At 49.9% G+C, this 20,650-nt stretch overlaps 1 protein-coding gene across 1 annotated transcript in view; it reads left to right on the top strand.

Moving 5' to 3' along the window:
- CDH22 (cadherin 22) overlaps nt 1-20,650 on the top strand; it is a 77,814-nt gene that overhangs the window by 3,740 nt on the left and 53,424 nt on the right. The window contains exon 2 of the mRNA XM_064276153.1: nt 7,218-7,512. Within this exon, the coding sequence (XP_064132223.1) occupies nt 7,218-7,512 (295 nt within the window). The remainder of the gene's footprint in view (nt 1-7,217; nt 7,513-20,650) is intronic.

Below are 20,650 nucleotides of genomic sequence, written 5' to 3'. Positions count from 1 at the left end.
TTCATCTTCACCCAGAGCCCCTGCTCTCTGACTCCCAAGACCACCTCCAGAAAAGTACTTTGTGCGAAGAGGGAGAAGTTTCCATCTCTTTGCAAACACTTGCCCAAAGCACGTTTTCTTACGAAAGCTGAAAGGTATATAATGTGTGTGTGAGCAGGAAAGCTCTGGAACTAGACTGCCTGGCCTCACATCCCAGCTCTGCTGCTTATTATCTCTCTGACTTTGGGCATCTGAGGCTCAGTTTCCGCATCTGTTGAATGGGGCTGTTGGTAGCACCTACCTCAAAGGGTTGTGGTAAGGAGCCAGTGAGTTAGCCTATGCCGACGACTTAGAACAGCACCTGAGTCCTGACACATGCTTGGCGAACGTTAGCTTTTATTAGTTTAGATCTCACCTGCTCTCTCTACCACCCAAGTATGCTGTCCACGCAGATACTACAAAGCCCTGCCCCAAACCCAGAAAGCCTTTAGGCATCCTGGTTCCTCACCGCTCAGTGGGGAAGGTGATCACTAGCCCGCCCGCTTCTCAAAGAATATGAGTTGGGGCCGTTACAAACCACCTGTCCTTTTCCCGGCTGAGTACCGTGTATATTCAAGTGTTGTGTGCTCACGCACATGTAGGCATGCACACACACTCATTCCATGCTCTCGATCTTCAGGGAGAAAGGACTTCTCCATGGTTTCAGTTAATTCACTGTCTCTCCGTTCCCCCACCCCAAGGAGCCGCCGCTTGGAGCATCCGTCCTTGTCGAATTCCAAAGGTAGCTTAGCAACAGCACCATCCACAGAGTGAACCCCGGGCAACCCAATGGTAACCTATTTTACAACCGCCTCCTCCATCACTTACTGCCAGGCTCCTGTCCGCACCCACAGGAACCGCTGGGCCCCTGAGTGGCCGCCAAGGCCCCACACAAAGGGCTCTCTCCCCAGCCCGCCCCCCAGCATCGGCCCTGGCCCACCTCTTCCCCTCACCTTCTCACAACACCCACCCTCCATGCCACATCCTGGCATTTCCATAAAATCCGGGTCCTTTGACTAATCCCTCTTCCGAACTATAATTTCCCCCGAGGCTTCTGTTAGCTGGATGTGGATTTTGTAGGATTTTTCTTTTTCTTTTTTTTTGAGAAAGATAGAATTATGGGGTCAGCACTTATGACCAACTCCCGTAGGCGGTGAGATCTATTTTAGATATACGGCAGGATTAAAGTAGGGAGGAGAGCGGATTTAATTACGCTGCTAATATTTAAGGAAAATTGATGAACTCCTGGTTTGTAAGTAGCCCAGGCGTGAGCAGATACCTCATTCTGGGGGAGGCTTTTTATTTGATTTGCTTTCTGTTTAAACCTTGGACTTGTTTTATTTGCATAGCCATACTGTCCGTTTAATTGTCTTTAATAAGGCAAATGTACCTCTGCTCACATTCAATTTTGATTTAATTAGGAGGAAGTAATTAATGGCCTTGTGAATCCCATTTTTCAGGCCCCCAGGATGGGAAACCCTCACTCTTGTGTTTTCCACGTTGTCTTTGATCAAGGGCTGGGGGTGGGGTGGGGGAATCTCCTCCGGGGTTGCGTACAGTGAATGCAGTGGCAAGTACCCAGGGTGTGGAGTCAGACAGGCCTTGGGGCTGCTGCTTTTTGGCTGTGTGATTTTAGGTAGGATTTGGACCCTCTCTGAGCCTCGGTTTGCCAATCTGTACAATGAGGAGAGTAATCCCTGATTTATAAGATCATTATGAGACGCCAAAGAGATAGTGGTGAAAAGGGTCTAGAACTGAGCCTGGCATATAGTAAATTCCCAGGGACTCTCTTCCCTAGTCCGTGTGTACCTGAGACTTCACAGTGTGGCTGGCTACTCCAGAAATGCCAGGAAGACAGATGAGGAATTCTAATGACAGTTATGTCTTTCATTATTCATCTCTTCGGTGTTTGGTGCTATGCTCTGTGCTGGGTGCTGGGGAGATGGGAACAGGCCATAAGCTCAATCCTCAGGGAGCTCACAGTCTCACACTTCCACATGTATACACACTCACACACACTTGCACACACATTTTTCTCCCCACCCCTGCTGCATTTCCTCTGCCGGCGTAGGTAGAGCACCTCGGCATGGGGAGCTCAGACACTAGTCAAACTTAGCCCACGCCCCTGAGGCCCGTGACAGCTGGAAGACAGATGTGCAACACTGGGTGTTACTGGGAAGCATGGAGCATGGCAGAGGGGGCAGGGGCACAGAGCAGGCGGGGTCTCTTCAACCAAATGGAAGGGCATCTGAGAGGGCTACCTGGAGGAAGAAACAAGCCCAGTCTGAAAGACAAGAAGGTATTCATTGAGTGATGACACTATATCTCCAAAGGGGCAGGGCTGGAGCCTGTGGTTCTTATGTCAGGAGAAGGGGAGATGAACTAGGTGACCCCCCCAGCCCTCCTTAGACCAGGCTGGGAAAAGAGGAGGGAATTGATCCATGCTGTTTTGAGCACCTACTGTGTACCAGGAGCTTCCACATATTATGAATCTGCAGAATCTATGAGTAAGTAATATCAGTCCCATTTACGGATGAGCAAACTGAGGCACAGGAAAGGGTAGCCACTTGCCCAGGCCCGTGCAGCAGGTCAGGGCAAAGCTGAAACTGGCACCCAGCTGTCCCTGACTCAAAAGCCCTTCATCTTCCTGATTTGTGGTTTGAGATCCTTTTTGAAAGGATGAAATGGAGGCGCAGAGAGCAGAGGCCATCGGTGACTGTGGCCTGTTGGATGCAGGACAGAAGACAGGTGTCAGGGCCTCTCCCCAGTCATGGCCCTGCGTCCTCATCTTCCCTGTCCCCAGTGACTCCCCATCTCCCTCATCCTCAGCCAGAAGCATTTTAAGCAGACTAACCAGATTCTCCGAGGCTGCAGAAGGACCAACCCATGGTTTGGAGTCAAACAGACCAGGCCGCACCTCAGTCTCTTCATCTGGAAAATGGGTCTACAGTTACCTGTGTTCCAGAGCTAAATTAGGTTTTCATGGATGGCCTGCAACACGTGTCTGGCATATAGTAGGCACTCAATAGGTGGGAGCACCAGCCTCCACTCATAGTGAGCATCTTGAGAATTATCATCCGGACGTGGAGCTGGGGCACCCCCTCCCCTCTGCAGAGTCAGGACCCAGGCAGGCAGGGCAGGCAGTCTCGGCCCAGCCCGAATCCCCCTGTTCCGAGCTCTTAGCATCGGCCCTGTCTGACTCTGCAGTCCCCAGAGAGCAGCCGCTTGGCCCCAGGGTGGACTCCACGTTGCACTTCATAGAACATCAATGACATCACTCCTGGGTTCCACTCCCTCCTTCCCACTCCTCACTCTTAAGTAATTCCTGTCCAGGGTCTGAGTGAAAAGGTCAAGGGCTGCAGGGACATAAGAAGACCAAGGAGACAGAAAAGGAAGGGAACAACTATTGACAGAGTGCTTAGGTCATGACGAGCCTGCTCTCACTGACTCCTCACCACTTGCTGTGCCAGGTAGGGCTTGGTCTGATTCCTCAGGTGGGAAAACAGGCTCAGAGAGGTAAAATTGCAAGTCCGTGTTCACAGCATTAGTGGACAAAGGCAGGTTAGCTGTGGACTCAGGAGCTTAGCTTTTCCCACTTAACAGCTGTGTGACCAAATAAATGGCTTCTCCTCTCTGTGCCTCAGTTTTGTCATCTGAGAAATGGGAAGAACAACACTGTTTCATGATCAGGACCAATAAGGTAATAGCGATTAAGCATCCCCCTCCCCCTCAGAGACATCTGTTCTGCCACACTGCTTACGAATGACACAGTAAGCAGACAACAGGTCTGATTGGGAAGTGGGTGAAGGCACACCCGGGGGAGCAGAGCCACCCAATCCCAGCCCCGTCTCCCCTGGGCAAAGGTGGAGGAAAACCATAAACAGCAAACAGGGGAGACAGGTCTCCTCATCCCCGGCACTGCCAGTGATTCAGGGCCGACATCCTGAGATCATTTTATTGGGGGCATTAAACTGAGTTATGAGGTTTTTACAATCCAGCCACTTATGAGAAATCTATTAACAGTAACTGGACAGGAAGGAGGCTTCTTGGTGGAACCCAGGATGGGCATTAATTGGGGCAATCTATAACAGGACGGGGACCCGGAAAGGTTCCACCAGACGCCTCCATTTACTCCCTGCAATTTCTGCTGAGAATCAGCAGACTCGCCAAAAAGAGAGAGATGCCCATTAATCGGCTAATGAAATATGAAAATGTTTATGGGCCATTCAATCTTCCAAATGGCACTTCTATAATCCACCTCTCAGACACCAAGTTCCACTGGCAGAATTTATACCCAGGCTCCTCCCGCGGGCCAAGGGTGGGCTTGTATCCCGTGTCGTGACGACTCATTGGCACCTGTTCCCCTGATGAGTGGGCTGGGGTACAAGGAGTGCTAGCCCCAAAGAGCCCTCAGGGGTTGTCTCGTTCATGCCCTGTCTTCCTGGAAGCTTAGAAAGGAACAGGGATCCACCCAAGGTCACCGGCATCATTGGATGCGTTTTCCTCTGTTCAGGGCCACCTCGGAGACTTGGACATCGGGGGATACAGACTTGCGCATTTCTGTTGGGGGAACAGCCTTCTTGCTGGTTCCTTGCCCAAGAGATCCTGGTGCAGTGCAAACACTCTGGACCCTGGAGTCTAAATGTGCCTGAATTAAATCCCAGTTATATATAGCTCCCATTTAATAATAATGTAATAATAACGATAGCTACCATTTGTTGGACACTTACTATGTCTCATGCAGGGCTGATTTTCAGCTAGTACACACTGGAATGAGTGTACTGTTTGTTAAAGTAGTGAACACCCTTCATAACTGTGGTAAATAGCCCCTCTCCTCTCCCTCACCTTAACTCTCAGCTCCTTGGGCCTCCAGGACCCAGCAAACACTCCCTGTCTAGCCCAGCAGGGGCCTGGCTGCAGTACCTTCCATGGTCAGTGCCCCAGCCACGCCGGTGTTCAATATTTTAAATGTCACCTGAGACCAGGCAAGTGCTAAGAACCTCGTGTGGTTGGTAATTCTGTTCATGCCTCAACATCCCAAAGAGGAAGGAGTAGGAGTCCCACGTTACAGATGGAGCGACTGAGGCCCAGAGAGGCACGGCGATGTGTGCAAGGACATGCAGGGAGGTGATGATGGAGCCAAGGCTAGGCCAGGGCGGGCCGTCCTCCTTCCCATGGGCTCCCCCAGGCATGGAGCCAGGTTGGTGTCTCCAGAGATCAGAGCTCACACAAATCATCCCAGTCTCCTCATCTGTAAAATGAGGCTAGCAAAACCCACTCTTGCAGCATTTTGTTGTTGTTTAGGATTTCCTTTTTTCTATAATTTATTTTATTTTTGTAGTTGTTGTTGAGAATATACACAGCAGAACAGGCACCAACAGTTTCTGCATGTACAGTTCAGTAACACTGATTACATTCTTCAAGTTGTGCAAACATTCTCACGCTCCTTTTCAGAACAGTTCCTCCCTCATTAGCATAAACTCACTGCCCGCTAAGTTTCCTGTCTAATCTTTCCAGTTGCTGTAGTCCATTTAACCCCATATAGATAGTTCTTAAAAGAGCACAAAGCTCAGGGGAGACCTTCTTTACTAGTTAACCTCAACTGTTGTTTGTTTTTTAAGAAGACTTCAGGGATATTTTTGGTTTAAGGTTTAAAGATTATCTCAAGGCAATAGTTTCAGGGATTTATCCAGCCTCCATGGCTCCAGAAAGTCTGGATTCCATGAGACTTTGAAAGTCTGTTTTGCATGTCCCCTCCTCTATAGAATCGTTGATCAAAATGTTCAGTAATGGTAGCTGGGCACCATTCAGTTCTCCTGGCCTCATGGCACAGCATTTTTTAAGAGCCCTGAACAAGATAAGTGTGTAAAATTGTTAGCACAGTGCCTGGCACATGGTAGGTGCTCCTTCAATTTGCATTCCCTTTCCTCCTCTCTCCCTCACTCCTATCCCTACCATGTGCCAAACTCTGAGCCTGGCTCTCCAGATGCCAAGATGAGTAAGAGATCACCCCTACCTCCTGGGGACTCAGAGCCTAGGAAGAGATGGACCTGTACGTCAGAGTGAGGTCCACAGACCAGCAGCCTGAAAGCTTGTCACCAGCACCCACCACAAGTTGCCACGGAGTTGACTCTGACTCTCGGAGACCATGTCAGAGTAGAACTGTGCTCCATGGGATTTTCAGTGGCTTTTTTTTTGGAAGTAGATTGCCAGCCCTTTCTTCTGAGACATCTCTGAATAGACGAACTTTCAGCCCTTGGGTTAGCAGCTGAGTGCATTACCGATTTGCACCACCCAGGACTCCTGAAAACTTGCCATCGTTGTTGTTGTTGTGTGCCATCAAGTCAATTCCGACTCATAGCAACCCCATTATACGGAGCAGAACTGTGTCATAGGCTTTCCTAGGCTATAATCTTTATGGGAGCAGATTGCCAGGTCTTTCTTCTGTAGAGCAGCTGGTGAGTTCAAACCGATGACCTTTTGTTTAGCAGCTGAGTGCTTAACCATTTCACCACCAGGGCTCCTTGAAAGCTTGTTAGGAATGCAAAACAAAACAAAACAAAACAAAATACCTCAGGCAGCACCCCAGATCTACTGAGTCAGAATCTGCATTTTATCAAGATTCCCAGGTGGTTTGCATGCATGCCAAGGTTTGAGAAGTAGTCTACAGCTACAGCAGTCCTACAAAGCTGAACATGATAGTGATGGCTTGATGTACTAAGAGACCATGGCGTGGGGGTGGGGATAGAGAGGAATCCTGAAAAGCTTCCTGGAAGAGGTGGCATTTGAGCTGAGCCTTGAAGGATGAGTAGACTTTCCATGGGGCAGAGAAATAAAGGCAGGGAGCTCAAAGCCGAAGCCCTAGGGTCCCTCGTGCTGAAAAGCACAGAGGTACGGCGGTGCCTTTGGGCTCCTTTGTAAAGGCAATGGGGAGCCGTAGAAGGATCGCAAGCAGGGGAGGACTGTTGGGATCCACCTCTTAGGCTATTTGCTCTGGCCGCAGAGGGAAAGGTAGATTTTGGAACAGGGCTGGACACAGTGAGGCCTGGACTAGAATAAATGAGGTGTGGCTTCCCAGTCCTCAGCGTCTTCACCAAAAACATGGGTGTATCTTAGGGAGCAGACCCCCGTTGGGACCAGGGGGAGGCCAAGAGGAGCCCCCACCCGAGCCTCCACTCCATCTTCCTCCTGCTCCCCAGATCCACTCGGACTCAGACGAGGGTGACGGTGCCATCAAGTACACCATCTCAGGTGAGGGCGCTGGCACCATCTTCCTAATTGATGAGCTGACGGGTGACATCCACGCCATGGAGCGCCTGGACCGAGAGCAGAAAACCTTCTACACGCTGCGGGCCCAGGCCCGGGACCGCGCCACCAACCGCCTGTTGGAGCCCGAGTCGGAGTTCATCATCAAGGTGCAGGACATCAATGACAGCGAGCCCCGCTTCCTGCATGGCCCCTACATTGGCAGCGTGGCTGAGCTCTCGCCCACAGGTGGGCTCCGCTCCAGGGCTGGGGGTGAGCCAGAGCCATGTGCCCTCCAGGGGAGGGGACCACCAGGCCCTGAGTGGAAGCCTGCTGGGGGGGGATGGTTTTTCTGGGGGAGCAGAAGAGGCAGGAACTTCTGCCCCAGGGCAGAGGGCACAGGTGTGAGCACAGGTGCCCGCATGGCTCAGGTATCCTCCCAGAGACCATCACACACACACAGGCACAGCTGCACACCTGGACAAAGCCACACACATGGACTCAGCCACATACGTGGACATGGCCCCTACACAGACCTCCACATGGACACAGCCACACACTTGGACACGGTCCTTAACCCCCACACACAGGCACAGCTGTACACTGGGACAAAGCCACACACATGAACTTAGCCACATGCATGGACACAGACCCACACATGGGCACGGCCACACACTCAGGCATGGTCCCCCACCCACACACAGGCATAGCTGCGTATCTAGCCACCACCGAGCACACAAGCACAGCGCCACATACAAGCTCACCTGCCCACCTGTGCCCACGCCACCCACAAGCACAGCTCCACCTACTGGCACAATGGGCAGAGCCACCCCCAAGCCCACATTGACACAGCCCCCCACCCAGGCCCCGTGTCCACCTCAACATAGCCCTTCACCAGAGCCCAACCCCACACCCACAGACGCAACCGCACACAGATGCAATCACGTGTCTAGACACAACTAGACATGGCACACCTACAACGAGAAACAACCACAGGGACGCACGGTGGAGACAAGGCACAAATGTACACCCAGACATAGCTTCATACCCTGCCACAGCCACATGAAACCCCACACAGGAAACTGCACCTCATGTAGGTATCCACAGACAGCCACCTACACGGACACAGGCAGATGCCACACCCAGACATCACCATCCTGGGCCAGCTCCACTAGCGTGCAGCCCCAGGCAGGCGTGGGCATAGCCAGGTGCAACAGTGTCCCACCAGCTTCATTCACTGCCCACAAAGAAGCCAACACACACACCAAGACCCACAGTGTAGGCGCATACAGAGATAGCTGAACCCGACAAAGATTCAGGCGCACACACTCGGCTAAGGTGGCAAACGCCCAGGGACACTGCACACACACAGTTGCACACATAGGAAAACACCAGGGAATATACACACGGAAACACACATCTACTAGAAGACCTCAGACACAGCCACACTCGGAAACTCACATTCACACAGCGCCGGGGAACGGAATCTGAGGGCCAGGTGAACCTGCCGTCTCCCCCTGTGGGACCCCAGACATTGTCCAACCATCAAGCCTTCACCCAGCCTGGGCTCCTGAGGCTCTGGTGGAAGCCGGAGTCATGGGGCAAACGGGTGCAAGGAGTAGCTGCCATCTCCTTCCCCTACTAAGTGTTAACCTAAGTCATCTGAACAGGGAGCAGTGGCGCTGGGTCCTAGACCGCACTCACTGTCTGCCTGTGGTCAAGGGTTCCAGGTGCCTCGCTCTCAGCCTCCAGCTCTGCCACTGGCTGTCAGAGGCCAGGGGTGTTTGGGTTCTGGGGGAGAGTGCAGTGAGGCCCCAGCCCCCCGCCCTGGGTTGGCCAGATCTGGCAGGTTGGTGGATGATTAGACAACAGTGATGGGAAAGGAGGAGGTGAACCAGAGAGAGTGGTGGGCCAAAACGGGTAGGGGAGAATGGGGGGAGAGGGCAGTTAGGGCACTGTGTGAGTGCAGGCTGGTGTACACACACACGGCGGGTACACACGTGTGCCTGGTGTCCATGTGCACTCACACACGTGCTGGTGCGCATATGTATCCACACACATGTGCAGGTGTGCATATGCATCCACAGGTGTGTGCCTGCTGTCCATGTGCATTCACACACGTGTGCAGATGTGCACTGTGTGGCTAGCTGAATGGCACTTTAAGGCCTGTGCATGCATGTAACTTGGCATGTGTCTGTTTGAGTGTGTTCATTTGTTCATTTAGCAAATATTTGCTGAGAACCTACTATGTGTTAAGCACTGTTCTAGGCACTGGAGACACAGCAGTGAACAGGCAAACAAGACTCCCAGCTCTTGTTGAGGGTACATTCTAGATGGGGGAGACAGGCAATAGGCAAGTAACCAAATATATCATTGATCCGGGAAGGAGGTGCCATTGAAAGAAAGAACTGAAGGTGTGAGCCCCAGGGGAAGAGGAAAGTTTGTGCAAATGCCTGAGGTTGAATTCCCTCAAGGGGTTTGGGGGACCAGCGTGGCTGGAGCAGAGTGAGCGAGGAGGAGATCAGGTCATGCAGCCATGCAGACCGTAGTCAGGGCTTTGCCTTCCATGTTGAGCGAGCTAGGAAATCAGCAGAGAGTTGTATTCAGAGGAGTGGCATGAGCTAACTTAATTTTAACAGGATCCCACGGCCGTTCCGTAAAGATTAGAATGGGGAAAGAGACATGGGCAGAAGCAGGTTTCCCAATGAAGAGGATATTGCAGTCATCTAGGCAGGAAATGATGGTGGCTTGGAACAAGGTGGCACCCGCGGAGGCGTCGAAAAGAGGTCGACTTTGGGATATATTTTGAAAGTACAGCTGAAAGCCTTTGCTAATGGATTGAATGTAGGGTGTGAGAGAAAGAAAATTCAGGGATGGCTGTGGAGATTTTGACCTGAGCAATTAGCTAGATGGAATTTCCATTTACCAAGATAGTGGAAACAGTGAGGGGGACAGATTTGGGGGTGGAAGGAAATCCAGAGTTTGGTTTCCGACGTACTAAGTTGGAAACACTAAGTAGCTGAGCAAAGGTCTTGAAAAAGCAGTTGAATATATAGGTTCGGAGGAGAGGTCTGGCTGGAGAGATAAATTTTGAAGTTGTCAGTGGCAGAGACTCGTGGACTTTCAGGCCCAATGGGAACTTAGAAATCAATTTTGCAAGTGGGGAAACTGAGGCTCAGGGGGATCAGTGACTTGTCCAAGGTTATGTAACAAGTCTAAGGCAGTTCCAGGTCCAGCATTCCCCACCTGCTGACTCAAGCTCTGGCCCAAGAAGATATGACCCTGTCTCCCTTCACCCAATGCTGACCTGCACGTTGCTGCTTGGAAAGGCCAGAAGGGTGGGAGAGATGAGGCTGGAGAAGGAAGCAGGAGCCATGGCTGAAGGGCTGAAGGGAAGCGGGTAGCCTGGGAAAGACTTAAGCCAGGAAGTACTGTGAGCAGTCTTGCATTTTAGAAAGCTCCCTCTCTGCAATGTGGAGAATGCGTGGGGATGGGGGGTGCCAGGTGGAGGCATAGCCCCTATATCCACAATGGTGGCTCCTCCATCACACCTCATTCTCACATCAACTCTGAGAGGTATGCGGGACTGATGTTAGCATCCCCATTGAAAAGATGGCATTACTGAGGCTCAGAAAGAGATGTACCCACAGTTACATAGGAAGTCCATGATTGAGCAAATCACTGGGCTTGGCTCCCAGACTGTTCAGACCCTTGTTTCGCAGACAGGGAAACCAAAGCTGAGAGAAGGGGAAGGACTTGCCCAAGGTCCCACAGAGACCAGCCCTGTCTCCTTTCCCTCCCCCAGCCCGCCAACCTTCACCTTCTACTCAGGGAAAAGTCAGGCAGAGGGACTCAACTGGGACAAGCGGGGAGGCGAGAAGGGGAGGGGGAAGAAGTAGAAATTAAATTAGTTTATTTCATTTGAGCATCTTTTTGAAGGGGAAGCAAATCCAACACCAGGGTGCTTGTGGAGACTCCAGGCAGCTTTGAAAATCAGTCACAATTATGGAGCCTCCTGATCGGAGTTGCGGGGGCAGGGCCGACAAGTGGCACCAGGGCCTGGGCAGCTTCGGAGATCAGAAGGAGCAGGGACGCAGCTCAGGACATCAAAGGCGGCAGCGCTTGCAAATTAAACCACTCAGAGCTTGAAAGGGAAAGGAAGTGTGCCAGGGTCCTCTGATGAGCCACGCGCCTGAGAAGGGGCACGCCAGCCATGCTGAGCCGGGGGTGCAGGAAGCAGGTCACGAGCTGACAGTCAGGAGACCTAGCTCCCCATGTGACCTTGGCCAAGCCCCCACCCCTCTTTGGGCCCCAAGTTCCCTTCTGAGCGTTGAGGGAGTTCAAGCATTTGGCAGATATTTATTGGGTGCCTACTATGTGTCAGGCACTGTTCCCTGCATTGGGGATTCTTAGGAAACCTACATACTAAGAGAAGTAAAGAAATAAGCAAGCAACTACACAATGGGGCAGGTAGTGTAAGTGCTATGAAAGCTAAGAGAATCAGGAATGGTATTGTGGGGGTGATAGTTTAGAATGATCAAGGGAGGTCTCCTATAAGAGGACATTTGAAGAAATGTCTGAAGAAACCAAGGGAGCAAAATAAGGAGTTGTCTAAAACAGTGGTTTTCAAGCTTTACTGGTCATCCAGGTTACCTGGATAGCTAGTTAAACACAGATTGCTGGATCTCACCCCCAGAATTTATGATTCAGTATGTCTGGGGTAGTGCCCGAGAGTTTGCATTTCAGACAAATTCCCAGGGGATGCCGATGCTGCTGGTCTGGAGACCACACTGTGAGGACCACTAAGCTAGGAGAAGAGTGTTCCTGGCAGAGGCAACAGCAAGTGCAAAGATCCTCAGGCAGCATGTGTTTGTCATGTTTGCAGAATAGCCTGGAGGCCAGCGAATGAGGAGGAGAGTATCTCATGAGGCCAGTTGAGGTACTGGCAGCTGGATCACATAGGACTTTGTAGCCATTGAAAGATTTCCAGTTGTGCTCTGAGTGAGATGGAAAGCAGAGGAGTGGCATGACCCAACTTGTGTTTTAAAAGGGTGATTCGTTGGCCGCCATGTTCAAAATAGACTGTAGGGGGTTGAGGGATGCATGAGGAGGCAAATGCAACTGTTCAGGTAGATAGTGACTTGGACCAGAGTAGGAGGTGAGGAGAGATTTGGGATTCTGGATGTACTTTGAAGGTAGAGCCAAAGACTTTGTGAGGAATTGGGTGTGGGGAATGAGAGAGAGAGGAGTCATGCATGACCCTGAGGTTTTTGACCTGAACGACTGGCTGGATGGAGCTACTGAGGCCGGAATGCACCCTGACACACAATTCCGAATTCAGTTTTGAAGATGTCAAGGTTAAGACATCTACTGGAAATCCAAGTGGAGATGTCAGAGAAACAGTTGGATCTGTGAGTCTGGAGATCAGGTGGGAGATCAAGGTTAGAGACACAACTTCGGAAGTCAACAGGAGAGAGAGGGAATTTAAAGCTGGATGTTGGATCAGCTTGCCAAGGGAGTGAGTTTTGATAAAGAAGAGCTGGATCTCTCAATGCAATCCCTTCCCTAGCGTGTCATGATCTGACCAGTGGACAGTGAGAGGATTTGCAGGGCTCCCATACCCAGTTCAACTCCATCTACTTATTATTGTCAACTGTGTACAAGACACTAGACTTGGCGCTGTTAAGGATACAGAAATGAGAAGTTGAATTCAACACACATTTGTTAGCCACTACTTTATTCTGGGCATTGCAGGGGGTATAAAGATAAGTAATTGAATTAAATCCACAAATGTTTATTAGCACCCATTATATACAGGGCCTCCAGTATACTTGGCTCTGTAGGGGCACAAAGGTGAGTCACTGACTTAGTAAACATCTATTTGCACCTGCTTTATACATGGCCCCACAGGGGTAGAAAAATAAGTCCTTGTTGTTGTTGCTGCCATTGAGTCAGCTCCCGACTCAAGACAATCCCATGCACAACAGAAAGAACTGCTACCCAGTTCTGTGTCATCTTCATGATCGGTTGCAGATCAGACCATTGTGCTCCATAGGGTTTTCACTGGTTGATTTTTTGGGAGTAGATTGCCAGGCCTTTCTTCCTAGTCTGTCTTAGTCTGAAAGCTCCTCTGAAACCTGCTACGCATCAGCGTAACACGAAACCACCACTGACAGATGGGCGGTGGCTGCATATGAGGTGCACTGTCGAGAAATTGAACCCAGGACTGCCACATGGAAGGAGAGAATTCTATTACTGAACCACCAATAGAATCCAGGAAAATAAGTAGCTACTTTCAATTCATTAAACACATATGAGTGCCTACTATGTACATGGCACTTTGCTAGGTATGTGAGGATGCAAAAATGAGCAAGACACAGCTCTGACCTCAGAGTAGTAGCAGTTCAGTTTCATCTCTTGTGCCAACTCTAATCACTTGGTAGCAGCTGCAGAGCTGTGTTTAGAAGGAGTCTGAGTCCTCATTCAGGCTCAGCAGAAACGAGTGCCACAATCGATTAGTGATGTCTGCTGTGAGCAGAGGGAGGAGAATATGGCAGCACATGTGCTGTAGAGTTGACATTGTTGGACTACAGGGCTAGGGCTCAACAGACTGTGGAAATGGGCAGGGGCCCTGCTGCAGCACTTGGCTATGTATTCCAGTTGCTCTGTGAGCAGCATCTTTAATAGATGGACAAAGACTGTTTTGTAGTGCAGCCTGCACTTCTTGGGACATTCGCTAAATATCAGGTATCGGACAACACTGCTTTCGCAGAGCTATTTTCCTTTATTCTCACAATCCTGGGGAATAAGCAGGGCAGGTATTACTGTCCTCATTTTACTGATGAGGAAATAAATGCAAAGAGAGATAAAGTGAGTTTTGCTTGAGGTTCCGCAGAAAGAACTGGAGCCAGAGCCAGACCCAGAACCGGGAACCAGCACTCAAGTTACTTGACCATACGTGCATGGCTTCCTTGGGGGATATAGTCATGACCATTTGTTTAGCTTACACAGGACTTTACAGCTTGCAAACCACTTTCATATCCCTAATCTCATTTCATCCTTCCAGGAGCTCTCCTGGGATGAGTGTCGGTGCTCCTATTTTACAACTGGGGAAACTGAGGCTCAAAGAGGGGAAGGGAAATAAAATTGGGACAGTGCACTGATTCAGTGCTTGGGAGGGGGCAGAGGGCAGAGAGAACAGGGGGAAGGCAGGAGACGGTGTGTTCCCCCAGGCCTCATTTGGGGCTGGGAGCCTCTGATTGTCCCGTGTTCAGCCAGAGAGAGAGAGAGTGGCTCAGCAGCCCTCAGGCCCAAGCCAGGAATCAATCGCTGGCCTCTGCAGAGACAACTTCTAAAGATGTTTTTAATTAAAGTCCAGGAAGATCTATATGTGCAATATCTCCTCGCCTAGCAACGGCACTGGCTCTCATCACCCGGCTTGGGGGAACAGGACAAGAGGTTTCTGGTGGCGGGGTGGCAGGAAGGAGCAGAGGCCCTGGCCCTCAGGAGAGCAGCCTTTGGCCCAGGTAATCTGGGTAGAAGAGGGGTGTATCCATGCTCTTCTTTGCCTTTTTATCAATAAATCATTCAACAAACATGAGGACCCTTCTCTGTGCCCAGCCCTGTGCCTGCACGGCACTGGGATACAAAGGTGAGACAGCCACCATCCTGCCCTAAAGTGACTAGCGCATAGCAGGTGCTCTGTAGTTGCTGGGTGAGTAAATGGAACAGAATTATAAGCAATAAGTGTTTACTTTCTGCAGCTGGCACAGGGGTACTATTGCAGACACTTAGAGTGTTGCTGTCCCAAACAAAGAGGTCACCAGATTACTTCACCGAGGGTTCCACTTATATGTTGAGAGCACCAAAGAGCTTATGGGTCTCAGTTTGAGGTGGTAGGAGACTCTTCTCTTTTGGGGGACATATTAGATCCCCATACACATACTGTGTTTTATTGACTATGCAAAGGCATTGACTGTGTGGGTCATAACAAATTATGGATAACATTGCAAAGAATGAGAATTCCTGAACACTTAATTGTGCTCATGCAGAACCTGTACATAGACCAAGAGGCAGTTGTTTGAACAGGACATGAGGATATTGCTTGGTTTAAAATCAGGAAGGGTGTGCATCAGGGTTGTATCCTTTCACTATACTTACTCAATCTGTATTCTAAGCAAATCCAAGAAGCTGGACTATATGAAGAAGAACGCAGCCTCAGGATTGGAGGAAGACTCATTAACAACCTGCAATATGCAGATGACAACCTTGCCTGCTGAAAGCAAGAGGACTTGAAGCACTTACTGATGAAAATCAAAGACTACAGCCTTCAATATGAATTACACCTCAAAATAAAGAAAACAAAAATCCTCACAACCGGACCAATAAGCAACATCATGATAAATGGAGAAAAGATTAAAGTTGTCAAGGATTTCATTTTACTTGGATCTACAATCAACACCCATGGAAGCAGCAGTCAAGAAATCAAAAGACATACTGCATTGGGCAAATCTGCTGCAAAAGACCTCTTTAAAGTGTTGAAAAGCAAAGATGTCACTTTGAGAACTAAGGTGACCCAAGCCATGGTATTTTCAATCACCTCGTATGCATATGAAAGCTAGACAATGAATAAGAAAGATCAAAGAAGAATTGATGCCTTTGAATTATGGTGTTGGCAAAGAATATTGAATAATACCATGGACTGCCAGAAGAATGAACAAATCTGTCTCGGAACAAGTACAGCCAGCAAGCTCCTTAGAAGCAAGGATGGCGAAACTTCGTCTCAGGTACTTTGGACATCTTCTCAGGAGGAACCAGTCCCTGGAGAAAGACATCATGCTTGGTAAAGTAGAGGGTCAGCAAAAAAGAGGAAGCACCTCAAAGAGATGGATTGACGCAGTGGCTGCCGCAATGGGCTCAAGCACAACAATGATTGTGAGGATGGCACAGGACCAGGCAGGGTTTCGTTCTGTTGTACATGGGGTTGCTATGAGTTGGAACTTGACGGCACCTAACAACAACACACTCTGGGTTGCCTAGAGGGCAAATTCATTCTGGGGTCCATAAAGAAAGAAAGAGTGAGGGGAGGGTGTTCTGGCATTCCCTGGAGACTGGAGAAGTGAGTGTTTGCAATGTAGGAGGTCTCCCACCCCACTGGGCCAAACATTGCCTTTTTTCTTGTCCTTCCTCCCTTCTTTCTCACTCTCCCCTTGCTTTGTATTATCTGTGTCTCTGTTCTATTTTTCTCTGACTCTGTTTCTGTGTATCTCTACTTTTCTGCTCTATCTCTGTATTTCTGTCTCTTTGCATCTGTCTCGCTGTCTCTGTCCCACTTTCTCTCTGGCTTTATATATCTCTGTCACTCTGACCCTCATCTGTTTGTCTCTGTCCTCATTTCTCTCTCTGTCTCTGGGTATCCGTGTTTTTCCTCTTTCTCTCTGCCCCTCTGCCCCTTATTTCTGTCCCTCATTTCCGTCTCTGACCCACTTTCTTTCCCCATCTCTTTGTGCCACCTTCTCTGTTTCTTGTCTCTGGACCTGCTCCCTCCCCCTCTGGCCTGCGACCTCCCCTCCCTCCCAGCCTTGTTCCTGCGTCTCCTGTGTATGATTCATCTACATTACGCTGCCCTGACTGGGTGGCTGGAAGTGGAGGCTGCCCTGACTGGATGGCTGGAAGTGGGGTCAAGGCCAGCCTAGTGAGCCTGTATTATAAGTGATGATTGAAGAGGGAGCTGGGGAGGGTGGTGGGGGAAGCTCGGGAGGGGACTTGTTTCCTGTGTAATCTGAGCGTTCAGAGCAGTTCTGGCAGCAGCAGGGGGTGGGACTCATTTTTTATAAATGTTTGAGAAGCTAAATGTGAGCCAAGGGTTTCCCCAGGCCCAGCAGGGCAGCAGTAGGAAGTAGAGAAGAGGCAGGATGATAATAATTACAAACATCTTCATAATAATGACACTTGGTCACCTTGGTTGAAGACTCTGTTCTTTTCCAGAGTGCTTCACCTATTTTTTCTTATTAAGGGGTCTCCCACAACCTGGGAAGACGAGAGGGATAAAGCGTTATCTTCATTTTACAGAAGGGAAACTGAGGCCCAGGCAGGTCAGGGAGTTTTCCCACAGCCACACCAAGAGCCAAGAACAGGACTGGAATAAGCATTTATGTCCTCAGTCCCTGAGCTCCAATCTCCACTGTGCCACCCCCTCCCTGAGCCCTCTGGGGCTCCTCTTGAGGGTTCTGGAGGCTGAGTCTGGGGCTCAGTTGCATCTCACAAATAGTGAGGGCTAAGGGAGAAGAAAGGAAAGAATTCTGTCCTGACAGCCAGGACATGGGTTCCAATTCTGACTTCATGACCAACCTTGTCAGAGCCACCCAGGTAAACCAGAAATGAGAAGTAGACAGACAAGCCTCCCTCCTCCCACTCTTGGTGCCCAGGGGTCTCCTACTCAGGGCTAAGGGTACAGCCCCAGGTGCCTCCTGACCATATGGAGAGAGGCAGAAGGAATGAACTTGTATTGAGCACCCACTACATGCCCGGCTTCACCAGCCACTCAAATCCCTCATCTCTAACCCTCATAACAGTTCAGGCCCCTCTAATATTACAGGTAAGGAAGCAAGTCAGACAGTGGAAAGACTTGGTCCAGAGCACACAGTGAAGAAGTAGTGGGATTTGAACCTAGGACTCTGATGCCAGAGTTCACTCAGTCTTCATGAAGGTGTGTCTGACTCCTCACGCTGACCTTACCTGTGAGGAGGACAGCTGACTTGGTGGCCTGAGTCATCTTTGTTGCTTCCTTCTGTGTATCAGTCACAGTACGGGCACAGGGAGTCTGGGGAGGGTGAAATGACAGCTATTCACACTTGGGCTTGAGTTTTTTCCATCACTTACTAGCGATGAGACCTTGGGAGGGTCATGGATCACTCTGTGACTCAGTTTCCTCATCATTCCAATGAAAGATTGAGCTAGGACAGCAGTTATCAGCCTGGGATTCACTGAGAATCACTCTGGAAGCTTGTAAAAATACATTTTACCACCTCCAGAGAGCCCTATTTCATTGGCCTGGGGTGAGACACCTCGTGTTTTATTTTAAAGCTCCCAGGAGATTCTACTGTGCAGCCAGCTTGAGAACCACTCATTTCTGGGCTCTCCAAGGGTCAGCTTTGCCAGTTCTAATGTTCCACATAGATCGCAGGGCCCCTCAGATCCTGTTTACTAAGGATTCAGCTATAGAGACCCTCCTCTTCCAGGCTGAACTCAGAACCTTAACCCTACCCAGCAAAGTGGCTGGGCGTCAGCACCACGGACAGCAGACCGCTCCTCCCAGCCAATCCCTTGAACACGTCGGGGAGGGAGAGTCCTGAGCTAGCTCCCTGACCTTCCCCTCCTCTTCCTTCCTCCTTTCTCTGCTTCTTCTCTCTCTCTCTCACTCGCCCATCTACTTCTGCTATCCAGGTTCTCCTCCCACCTATAAGGCAGGATACACTGGGTTTTGACATCAGACAGACCTGGGTTTGAATCCTGCCTCTCTTACTTCCTTACTAGGTGAACTTGTTACTTAACTTCACTCAGCCTTCATTTCCTCATCTGTAAAGTGGAAATTTTAATACAATTTACTTCAAGGCTTTATTGTATAAATTCCATGAGTTACTGTACATAAAGGGCTTATCATAGTATCTAGCACAAAGTAGTTATTCAATATATGGTAACAATCGTTATCATGGAGCCCTGGTTGAGCAGTGGGTAAGAGCTCAGCTGCTAACCAAAAGGTCAGCAGTTCAAATCCACCAACTGCTTCTTGGAAACCCTATGGGGCAGCTCTACTCTGTCCTATAGGGTTACTATGAATCGAAATCAACTCGATGGCAATGGGTTTGGTTTTTTTGGTTTATTATTATGAGACGGATTGAGCGAGGCATTGGTGGTTTAGTGGTAGAATTCTCACCTTCCATGTGGGAGACTGGGTTTGATTCCCAACCAATGCAGTTCAGGCACAGCCACCACCCGTCTGTCAGCAGAGGCTTCCGTGTTGCTATGATGCAGAAGAGGTTTCAGCAGAGCTTCCAGACTAAGATGGACTAGGAAGAAAGACCTGGCCATCTACTTCTGAAAATCAGTCAGTGAAAACCCTGTGGATCACAGTGGTTGGATCCAGTCATGGGGATGGCTCAGAACTGGAAAGCATTTCATTCCGTTGTGCATGGGTAGAGTGGAGGCTGACTCCATGGCAGCCAATAACAACAACATCATTATTATTATTATTATTGTTGAATTAAAAACAAAAAACAAATCCATTCCCATTGAGTTGATTCTGACTCATAGTGACCCTATAGGACAGAATAGAACTTCCCCATAGTGTTTCCAAGGAGCAGCTGGTGGATTTGAACTGCCAGCCTTTTGGTTAGCAGCCAAGCTCTTAACCACTGTGCTACCATAATGGGGTTCATTAGTAATCCATATTTTCACCCTTGACTGTGCAGAGCAGTTTCCTCAGCTGTAAAATGGGAAACATGCAGTGGTGTTGCTCATACCAGCTCACGAGAACCGAATATGGATTCTCAGGAGTTTTGTGAGCCAGTACATGTCCCACTGGTAGCTCAAAAGCATCCATGGTAGGGTATTTACATCACAGAAATCTGCAAACACTACACAGCAGGGGTCCCCCACCTCAAAGCCAATAATTACACATTTTCCAGCACACCACTGCATCTACACCGTGGAGTTGGTGCAAGGACCAAAGGAGAGACTGGACACAATGATGCATTGCAGCATGTAAACTGCCGAACCCAGGGAGTTGACCCTGAGGTGGCCCCACAGCAGCCACAAGCATGACACCTTTTTGCCTGCCAATTCTGGGGAGCTGCTGACTTGTAAAGAAGATAGGAGGGGATGTGTGGCCTGAGGAATCCATTCCCCTGGGGCCCGGGGCACCGGTGGTAAATCACTGGCCCTTCACCATCCCCACGTGTTGGCGTTAACTGTAACGGCTGCAATAAAGAATCCCGGATTGGGAAAATGATTCCATCATCCCCTCGGGAGTCCATGGGTTGCAGCCAGGGAGAGTGAGAGAGAGAGAGCTCAGCTGGGTCCCTGGGGAGTCACTTAGCCCGGCATTGTGCCTTGCCCAGGCGGTGGGGGGGGGGGGGGGACATGATGGGGAAGTGTCAAGGAGACCCTTTCTCATAACAGTTTCAACAGCCACTATTTATTGAGCACCCACCATGAGCCTGATGCTTTATGTATCTTCTCCCATTTCAATACCTCCATGACGCAGGCACGGTTGTGCTATTGTATACTGCCATGCAGGGCCTCCTGAGATGACAACAACTTGCATTTATTGGTTCTTTTTTTTAGCATGAGCCAGACGCTGGCCTCGGTGCTGAACATGGAACGATCC

Source organism: Loxodonta africana, chromosome 24, assembly GCF_030014295.1.
Source record: "Loxodonta africana isolate mLoxAfr1 chromosome 24, mLoxAfr1.hap2, whole genome shotgun sequence".
NCBI classification, from domain to species: domain Eukaryota; kingdom Metazoa; phylum Chordata; class Mammalia; order Proboscidea; family Elephantidae; genus Loxodonta; species Loxodonta africana.
The sequence above is the reverse complement of the archived record's forward strand: the minus strand, read 5'-3'. Positions and strand labels throughout refer to the sequence as shown.